The 10,911-nt window shown below is 40.0% G+C and overlaps 1 protein-coding gene across 6 annotated transcripts in view; it reads right to left on the bottom strand.

Annotated features, from left to right (window-relative positions):
- Positions 1-10,911, bottom strand: part of AP2B1 (adaptor related protein complex 2 subunit beta 1) — a 141,980-nt gene that overhangs the window by 74,777 nt on the left and 56,292 nt on the right. For all 6 annotated transcript variants that reach the window (XM_017890989.1, XM_017890995.1, XM_017890992.1 and 3 more), the window contains exon 13: positions 3,587-3,846. In XM_017890989.1, the coding sequence (XP_017746478.1) occupies positions 3,587-3,846 (260 nt within the window). The remainder of the gene's footprint in view (positions 1-3,586; positions 3,847-10,911) is intronic.

The raw sequence follows: 10,911 nt of genomic DNA, 5'->3' as shown, positions 1-10,911 counted from the left end.
AAAAAAAAAAAAAAAAAAAAAAAAGTAAAAAAACACTGTAACAATTTAATTAATAAACAAATGTTTTCTTTTAAAAAAGCCTAGGTAAGCTTTGACACAAACAAAAACTAAGAAGTAAAAGATTAGTTACACTTCTAATAATCACAGGGGAATCTAGAAGGATGACAGGAAAACTTTTATGCGCAGTTCTCAATTCTGATAAAATAAGTAAGAAAAACAAGTAGAGAAGCCTGACAGAAACAAGGGACTGGGCTGGGCATGGTGGCTCACGCCCAGAGTCTCAGGGTAGAGCACTGGGCTGGGTAATTCAGAACCTGTTCATATTCCAGCCGGGCGCGGCGGTTCACGTCTGCAATCCTGGCACTTTGGGAGGCCAAGGCAGGTGGATTACTGAGGTCAAGAGTTCGAGACCAGCCTGGACAACATGGTGAAACTCCAACTCTACTAAAGGCACAAAAAAATTAGCTGGATGTGGTGGCACACGTCTGTAGTCACAGCTACTCAGGAGGCTGTAGCAGGAGAATCTCTTGAACCCAGGAGGCAGAGGTTGCAGTGAGCCAAGATTGAGCCACTACACTCCAGCCTGGACTATAGAGTGACAGTCCATCTCAAAAACAAAACAAAACAGACAAACAAACAAACAAAAACAACAAAACCAAAGGACTGGCAGTCAGTTAGAGAAGTAAGCTTGGTTAGAAATTCACATACACATCTCAGGTGAAAACATGAGGGTGGGGGGCAGTGTAGGGTGGTGGTAAAAGCAGGGGATTAAGTGTTGGCTCCAGTAATTACTAGCTGCATAATTTCTGGCAAGCAACAACCTCTGTGAGACAAAATTTCCTCATCAATAAAATGGTAACAATATCACGGAAGCATAAGGTTTTATTAGAGCAAGAATCAACTGAAAACATGGTCTAACTGGTAAAGCTCTGTAATATATTAGTGGTTAGTGGGTAATTTCCCTAAGGGAATATGTAGAGAAACACAGAAAGAAAAGGTTCAGATTGAACCTTTTGATACAACCAAGATCAGTAACCAGAGAAGAGAATAAACATGGAACTGCAAAGATTAATGACAGAAATACAATCTAGGAAAGCTGATTTACAAGGAAAAAGTGTCCAGGAAGTCATGATGAAAAGGCTTTAAGAAAGAAATAAAAAGGGGAAATGATTTCATACACCTGGCAAGAAATACATAAAATCTTTCATAGAGTATTCTCTATACATGAAATTCTGTCATCTTCTGACATATACCATTTAGAAAATGTGACAGAACACATGATTCTATCAGTATATCTAAAAAGAAGGTAGAATAGGTATTCTGCACATATTTTTCTTCACTCTAATGGAAAGGAATGAATAATATGAGAAGTGAGTTCAATGAAAAGATATAAATGATCTTACAGATTCTACAAGAATATGATACATCATTATTATACATCCTTTCTCAATGGAAAATATAAGAAAATTAATATAAAGACATTTCCAATTTTAAGAGAAATAACTGCATAACTGTCATCAAAGCAGTATTTTTTAAAGGTGAGATTTTTCCGAATTAGACAACTATTTACTACTTCACCCCCATAAAACAGCTGACAAGTATAAGCATAGTAAGCAATATCCAAGTAAAAATCACTTCTCTCTTTCCCAGGTGATTTTAAAAGACCTAGTGAAGTGAGCATTTTTAAACTTCTAGAAGATGCAGAATAAGGCTTCAAAGTGTTGCTTTGTTTCCTACGAGAGGTGTATCACTTATTAATCTTACATTGCAGAACAGAGCTAGGTAATGTCAATACTAATACAGACATGTCATTTGCAGCAACATATCATCCCCATTTATATCAAAAGATTTTCCTTGTATTTGCATTTCCTTTAAAACACAGAACATGCACAAATGGACAAAAGGAGATTATCCAAAAAGGAACCACAAAAGAAATTGTGAAGATAAGAACCTAAAGGCTATTAATCAGACAAAGGCCTTATGTAAGACACTTTCTTTTTAGATAACTTAATGTTGGTTCTCTCCCTGCGTTTAAGAAAGGGTTGTTTTTGTTTCTTGATTCATTTTCCCACTTCCATGTGAGGGTTAAAAGTTATCAGGAGGCGGCCGGGCGCGGTGGCTCAAGCGCCTGTAATCCCAGCACTTTGGGAGGCCGAGACGGGCGGATCACGAGGTCAGGAGATCGAGACCATCCTGGCGAACACGGTGAAACCCCGTCTCTACTAAAAAAATACAAAAAACTAGCCAGGCGAGGTGGCGGGCGCCTGTAGTCCCAGCTACTCGGGAGGCTGAGGCAGGAGAATGGCGTAAACCTGGGAGGCGGAGCTTGCAGTGAGCTGAGATTCGGCCACTGCACTCCACCCCGGGCGACAGAGCAAGACTCCATCTCCAAAAAAAAAAAAAAAAAAAGTTATCAGGAGGCTAGATACAAACACAGTTACAGAGGGAAGTTACAACAGAAAATCTGTATCTACATCGAAATTTGAAGCACAGACTGGGAGAAATTCTTAGAAGTTAAATAGTCTCATCTATAGAATGTTAAACATGCTTGCCTACAAGGAGAAATACCCTAACTTACTATAAGGACTAATCCTTATGAAGCTCACATCTCCTCTGGATTAAAATTATAGCACCTGCTGTAAAACCAAAGATTCAACTCAATCATGAAAGATTAATAATCTCCTTGGATGTTGCTGTCTCTTTTTCATTTGTCTGTATCCACAGTCTATTTACATAGAGCCCAAAATGTTGACCACACCAATTTGTAAAGCAATAAATACTACACTTTGGCCATTCACAAAAACCACTTAAACAATAATATACATTAGACAATGGAACAAGACACTCATTAATAAAAGCCCAATTATTCTAACTACTCTGGAAGGAAATCCTACTTTGATCAAAGTCTATTATGATTGATGAAGGAATCAGATTCTGAAAAGATTCTGAGATACCCATTATAAGAGTTTATTAGAGTGTTTCTTCTCCCTAATTAGAACTTTAGGACAGCTACAAAGTAAGAGCTCCATGTTACCCGAGGAGAGCCTGTTCATATCAATTTCCTTGTTGATATGGCCAATTTAAAAAGGTACAGGTAACTGAAAAACTAAGTCCACACAGAAGTCAGGCCTTTTTTTAAAATAAAACAATACTGAAATATTATTTCATTAGCAGTTTTACAGCATAAGTTGTACCTACTAACTTTCCATAAGGCTCAACAAAAGCTACAGTAAAGGGTCAAGATGGCTAAATGTATACACAGGCTTTTTTCCAAGTTTTCAACTACGGGATTATTTCTATTCTCTTCTTACCGCAGACTTAAGCAACTTTCAGACTTCATCAATTTAGAAGGTCTTCACCACAATTTTCTAAAGCCATAATGTATTCCTAGATTGGAACACAGAGGAGTCTTTCACCCATTGTATATGTGGTCACTGGTATTCAGTTGGAGCTCCCTGGGGTGGTACAGTAGCAGGTTTGCAAAAATGTACAGCAAGTTTTTTTCCAGACTATAAAAGCATAAAGAAGACCAACTCTGTCTAAACAAGAGTCATTTCTCACTCAAAGACAGTTCACACCTTCTTACCTCCCATGATGAATTGGCAAGTGTTTACGATGAATTCCATGACTTCCTTCCACAAAAGCATTGGGAGGCTTATGATACACAGAGGCCAAAGAACCAATGTGGCAGATTAGCTCATCTAGCAGAGTTGGCTCAATAAGGTCCGTCTCCTCAGAGATCAGTGGCTTCTCAGACAAGACTACTTCTTTAGCCGTGACAGGGTCAGTTGAGAGAAGGCGCCAATAAATATAGCCCCGGTCTCGAAGGTCAGGATTATCAGAATCCTAAGGAAAAGGCAAAGGCAAGGAGGTAGAGATGAAACTGTTCTCCATACAGAAACCCAAACTGCTGGATTTATCAACCAATGCTGTAGTGATTTATGCAGACCGGGTATTAAGAAGATATTTCAGGCTGGATGTGGTAGCTCATAGCTCATACCTGTAATCATAAGACTTTGGGAGGCTGAAACAGGTGGATCACTTGGACCCAAGAGGTTGAGATCAGCCTGGGCAATGTGGCAAAACCTTGTTTCTACAAAAAATATAAAAAATTAGCAGGACAGCTGGGCGTGGTGGCTCACGTCTATAATCCCAGCACTTTGGGAGGCCAAGGTGGGTGGATTGCTTGAGGTCAGGAGTTTGAGACCAGCCTGGCCAACATAGCGAAACCCCATCTCTACTAAAAATACAAAAATTAGACAGGCTTGGTGGCGTGTGCCTACAATCCCAGCTACTGAGCAGGCTGAGGCAGGAGAATAGCTTGAACTCAGGAGGCAGGGGTTGCAGTGAGCTGAGATCGTGCCACTGCACTCCAGTCTGGGCAACAGAGTAAAACTCTGTCTCAAAAAATAATAATAATAAAAATAAAAAAATTAGCAGGGCAGGGTGTAGAGCCGCATGCACATGTAGTCCCATCTACTCAGGAAGCTGAGAGAGGAGGATCACTTGAGCCCAGGAGGTTGAGGCTGCAGTGAGCCATGACTGCATCGCTGCACTCCAGACTGGGCAACAGAGTGAGACTGTCTCAAAAAGCAAGCAAATGTGTTAACTCAATATGGTTCTAATGTAGTCATAATTCTGTAATCTCTAATGTTTCAAGGGATGTAACTATAAATTAAGATGGGTTAATCCTAAGACTCAAATTCAAACAGAAATAAGGAATAGAAAAATAATGTTTAATCTGGCAAAAGTTAACTGGTTGAGACGGCCTTAGAACATAAAAATTTTTTAAACTAGGGCCAGGCGCGGTGGCTTATGCCTGTAATCCCAGCACTTTGGGAGGCCGAGGCAGGAAGATCACCTGAGGTCAGGAGATTGAGACCATCCTAGCTAACACAGTGAAACCCTGTCTCTACTAAAAATACAAAAAATTAGCCAGGTGAGGTGGCACATGCCTATAATCCCAGCTACTCGGGAGGCTGAGGCAGGAGAATCACTTGAACCCGGGAGGCGGAGTGCAGTGAGCTGAGATTGTTCCACTGCACTCCAGCCTGGGCAGAGCAAAACTCCTCAAAAAAAAAAAAAAAAAAAAAAAAAAAGTTAACTGCTATAAATACTAGCAGGCCCTAATTAAATAACATGGTATCTTACAATATATGTACCCATACCCTTCTTCACTTCATGCAAATATAAAGTACTCCCCTATTGAGACCATCTGGCTAGGCCCTGGAAATAAAAGGTTAACAATTACACGGCCTGACTTAAGGAGCTCACAATAAATAACTATTTCAAATAGATATAAAGGGTACTATTACTTAAATAAATCAAAAACTGTTAAGAGAAGACATAACTGCTTCCCCAAAAGGAGTGACACTTGAATTTGGTGGTCTTTGTTTGTGTGCTATGGTGGTTTAAAATAATTGTATACATGTCGGGTTTTAAAAAGAAAAATATTGCCGGGCACCGGTGGGCTCCAAGCCTGTATCCCAGCCCATTTGGGAGGCCGAGATCGGGCGGATCAAAACAAAGTCAGGAGATCGGAACCATCCTGGCTAACAGGTGAACCCCGTCTCTACTAATAAAATACAAAAAATTAGCCGGGCAGAGGTGGGCGGGCGCCTGTTGGTCCCAGCTACTCGGGAGGCTGAGGCAGGGAGAAAGGCGTGAACCGGAGGCGGAGCCTTGCAGTTGGAGCTGAGATCTGGCCACTGCACTCTAGCCCTTGGGCGACAGAAGCCAAGACTCCGTCCAAAAAAAAAAAAAAAAAAAAAAAAAAAAAAAAGAAATTATTACCAAACATACCGCATCACAATTTATAAGTGTATGACATAAAAAAAAAAACTCCCCCAATTATCCAACCCTTCTCCATCTCAACTCCCAATCCCCCAAATAGCCATGATTAGTAATGTGGTGTGTATCTGTCCAGATGGGACACACACACTTATGTCATATAAAACCAGTTTCATATTATATATACTGTTTTGAAGTTGTTCTCCATGTTGATGTATACAATTGCACTTTTCCACTGTAAGGTCCACTGCACCATTAAATATTAGTCCCCTACTGAGGGACATTTAGACTGTTGCCCGTTTTTCCTTTTCTACCTTTATTATTGTATGTATGTATGTATGTATGTATGTATGTATATATGTATATATGTATTTTGAGACAGAGTCTTGCTCTGTCACCCAGGCAGGAGTACAGTGGTGTGATCTCAGCTCACTGCAACCTCTGCCTCTTGGGTTCAAGTGATTCTCTTGCCTCTGTCTCCTAAGTAGCTGGGATTATTGGTATGCACCACCACACCCAGCTAATTTTTGTATTTTTAGTAGAGACAGGGTTTCTCTATGTTGGCCAGGCTGGTCTCGAACTCCTGACTTCAAGTCATCTGCCCACCTCAGGCTCCCAAAGTGCTAGGATTACAGGCATGAGCCACCATGCCTGGCCTACTGTTTTATTTCTTTATTTTTTGTGTGATCATTATAAAGTGGCAATAAATATCCTGGTACCTACCTCAAAAGTATGTCTATATGATGGCATTTATTTATGCAGGAGTTGTTCCAATAGCAACTTATTAAAGGCAACACTAAGTCCCTGTTTCAATTTCTGTATTTCAAACTCATAACCAGACCAGGTACAGTGGCTCATGCCTGTAGTCCCAGCTACTAGGGAGGCTGAGGCAGGAGAATCATTTGAACCCAGGAGGTAGAGGTTGCAGTGAGCCTAGATCACGCCACTGCACTCCAGCCTGGGCGACAGAGTGAGACTCCATCTCAAAAAACAAACAAACAAACAAACAAACAAAACCCAAAAAAAACAACAAAAAAACCCCGAAAACCAAAAAAACTCATAACCAAACAAAAAACATTTTCTTTAAAATAGGACAATTTGAGGGCTTCCATTTTAGTTTCTAAGTGAGTAGATGAATTGGTTCATGACTTAGCCACTTAAGGCCCTTATCATCCAGTTCGATTGCAGCAGTTACCCTGATTATTTTGACTATATAGATTCAAATGGTTTTCTCAGTCACAGATTGTTTAAATTGCACTCATAATGGATTGTTGGTTAAAGACAAAAAGCATATAGAACATCGCAATACAGCAAATTAATAAAATTATCAAAACAGTAAATTTTGTCTCAAGATAATTTTTACATTTATAAGTTGCATTATTCTAATAGAAATGTATGTATAAGTATATGTATATGTATATGTATATGTATATGTATATGTATATGTATGAATGTCTTATCAAAATGTTTCTAGTATTTGAAATGCCCGGGTTAAAAAAAGGAAACAGTGATAATTAGAAATTTAGTTGATTTTGGTTTTTTTTGGTGGGGGGGAGGTTGAGGGACTAAATTGCACCTAAGTGTTTATAAATAGCAGCCTGAAACCTCCTTATTTAGATCTTCATTTGAAAACAAAGCTCAAACATTATAAAACAAAAACAAGTTGATTTTTTAAAAAGAGCAGAATACAAGTTTCTCAAAATATCAGGTCAGGGAAGCAACCCCTCTCTCCCACATTTTTTTATACATAAATTAAATGTTAAACTTTAAGCTATATACGCAGTCCTTAAAGTCCATGTACTTTAGAATTTGTAAAGTATGGTTTTATTACACAATTAAACACTGCATTTATCTTATTAACTTAGAAAATTCAGTTTGTCTTTATGTACCAGTAATATCTTAAAGGTATTCAACTTTATAATATATGGTTTAATAATATACTCATCAAAATAAAATGCTTTTCTTCAAATTATTTCTGCCATATGTAATGCAAACAATTTAACCAAATGACCAAAAGAAAATTCCCATGGGGATTCACAAAATTCAAAAATCTAGCCAGGCATGGTGGCTCAGTAATCCTAGCACTTTGGGAGGCCGAGGCGGGCTGATCACTTGAGGCCAGGGGTTTGAGACCAGCCTGGTCAACACGGCAAAATCCCATCTCTACAAAAGGTACAAAAATTAGCCAGGCATGGTGGCAGATGCCTGTAATCTCAGCTACCTGGGAGGCTAAGGAGGGAGAATCGCTTGAACCCAGGAGGTGGAGGAGGCCGCCGCAGTGAGCTGAGATTGCACAACTGCACTCCAGCCTGGGTAATGGAGTGAGACTCCATCTCAAAAAAAAAAAAAAAAAAAAAAAAAAAAAAAAAAAAGTATATATATACATATATATATACATATGAAAAAAGTTTGAGAGTTCCTCCACAAATTATTCGAAATGCTGCTATATGGCAAACTGCTGGAGATAGAGTTATTGGATCAAAGTCTAAATAGACACTAACTTGAAAAATACAATCCTATGAGAAATGAGTGCAAATTTCCCAAGACTGAAAAGTCAGGAGTAGGGAAGAATCTCCTACTGCTCAAACTCTGTTTGTTCTGAGGGATGACCTGTTAGGCCTACTGTAAGCCAACCCTCACCAACTACCTCATATTTTACATGGATGGAGGCCACAGTAATTCAGACCGTCAAGACCGAGATAAATAAAAATACAGGACCTTTTTGTGATCTTAAGTTGCCATTAAATGTTTGGTGACTCAGATAATTTGGCTTTGGACCTACTGTACTGCTAAGACCCATAGGCCCTCCTCAGGGGAAGAGCTCCCAAAATAATACTGACCAGGCCAGCACTAAAACAGTAATGCTTGAACTATAATGTGCATCAATATTTTAACATGCCAGGAATGCCACTGAAAGTGCAGAACCCAGGGGCCATACTTCAGAGATTCTGATTCATTCTATCAGAAGTAGGGCCTAGTAATTAGTATTTTTAACAGGCAGCCCAAGTGATTCTGATGATGGTGGCCCCTAGTTCATAGATAGAAAAACATGAAGACCTCTCTTCCATGTATCACAAAGAATAATTACTAACGTCTAGACATTTTTTTGTTTTGTTTTGCTTTGTTTTGAGACAGAGTCTAGGTCGTGTTGCCCAGGCTGGAGTGTAATGGGGCAATCTCGGCTCACTGCAACCTCTGCATCCTGGGTTCAAGTGATTCTCCTGCCTCAGCCTCCCCAGTAGTTGGGATTACAGGCGCATGCCACCACGCCCGGCTAATTTTGTATTTTTAGTAGAGATGGGGTTTCTCCATGTTGGTCAGGCTGCTCTCCAACTCCTGACCTCAGATGATCTGCCCACCTCGGCCTCCCAAAGTGCTGGGGTTACAGGCGTGAGCCACCGCGCCCGGCCTCTGTTTGTATTCTTTACTGAGTTGAACTGACTACTGTATTGAATTTCTGTGTAACAGGTAAAATGATAAATTTTTGAAACGAAGCCTCAGATTCAAGGGTTGGGTTTTCCCCACTAACTAATAATATTTTTAATTATACTTCCATTTTACTTAAAATTAAAAGCACTAAGATTTCACATATACATACTTCACTTAATTCTCAGCACAGGTAAAAACAGTATTAATTAACTCTACTATAGAAACAGAAGAAAAGCAGTATGAAAGAAATTTGCTCAGTCATGTCCTGAATCAGTGGAAGTAGCATCATCAGAACCTCACTACCCAATTAAGTTAACACAATTCAGCAGACCACATTGCATCCTAAACTTAAATTGGTACTCACCAGCCATAAATATTTAGGTTCTTATTTCACTAACTTGAGGGAAAAAGAGAACCAGGTGAAAAGACTTACATGGGCATACTTATTCTTTTTTTCCTTTTTTTTTCCCTGAGACAGTGTCTCACTGTATTACCCAGCCTGGAGTGCAGTGGCATGACCTCAGCTCACTGCAACCTTTGCCTCCTGGGCTCAAGTGATCCTCCCACCTCAACCTCCCAAGTAGCTGGGATTACAGGCGTGTGCCACTATGCTCAGTTAATTTTTGTATTTTTTGTAGAGACGGGATTTTGCCATGTTGCACAGGCTGGTTGAACTCCTGAGTTTAAGTGATCCGCCCGCTTCGGCCTCCCAAAGTGCTGGAATTACAGGCGTGAGCCACAGCGCCCAGCAGCATACTTACTCTTTTATGATAACTTATCAGACTTAATTAATTAATTAGACAGAAAAAATAATTGGACAGAAAAAGCAAGCCTTCAGGCAGGCTCTGTGGCTCACACCTGTAATCCCAGCACTGTGGGAGGCCAAGGCAGGAGGATCACTTCAGGTCAGGAGTTCGAGACCAGCCTGGTCAACATGGTGAAACCCCATCTCTACTGGGAAAAAAAAAAAAAAAATTAGCTGGGCGTGGTGGCATGCACCTATAATCCCAGCTACTCAGGAAGTTGAGGTAGGAGAATTGTTTGAACCTGGGAGGTGGAGGTTGCAGTGAGCCGAGATCACGCCACTGCACTCCAGCCTGGGTGACAGAGCTAGACTCAATACTGAAAAAAGGCAAGACTTGAGAAATTGCTTATTATTTATAGTACGAAATAATCATCCACAAAGACCTCAAAACTAGCAAACACACATATACATATGGGCTTACGCTCAATAGTGCTTCAGGCATGGAATATGTATTCTCCAAGTCATTCTTAACCTTCAGACTAGAGGAAGCATAGCACAGTGGACAAGACCATGGACCTTAGAGCCAGATATATCTGAGTCTGAGTTCTAGCTCTGCCCCACAATAATTAGGCCTCTCTGAGTTTCCTCATCTATAAAAACAGAAATAGTTTACTAACCCTTGCTAGGATTAAATGAGTTTCTAGCCTGTCCTGTTCTAGGAAGCTTATGAAAATTGCATCTAAGGCTAAATAGCATTAATTGAAAACTAGAGTCAGGAAACTGCATGCCACAATGGCCTACACAGTTTCCATGGGAGATGGCTAAATGTGATTCTAAGGTTTCAAACAACCAATATGGAAAAGAAAGCTCATCAGGCATGCTACATTGATAAACAGAAAAATCCAAAACTTGTCAGGAATTTGATGGGGCTTCACAAAGAAGAAAAC

The sequence above is a fragment of the Rhinopithecus bieti genome, unplaced genomic scaffold (assembly GCF_001698545.2).
Source record: "Rhinopithecus bieti isolate Rb0 unplaced genomic scaffold, ASM169854v2 scaffold_20840, whole genome shotgun sequence".
NCBI lineage: Eukaryota > Metazoa > Chordata > Mammalia > Primates > Cercopithecidae > Rhinopithecus > Rhinopithecus bieti.
The sequence above is the reverse complement of the archived record's forward strand: the minus strand, read 5'-3'. Positions and strand labels throughout refer to the sequence as shown.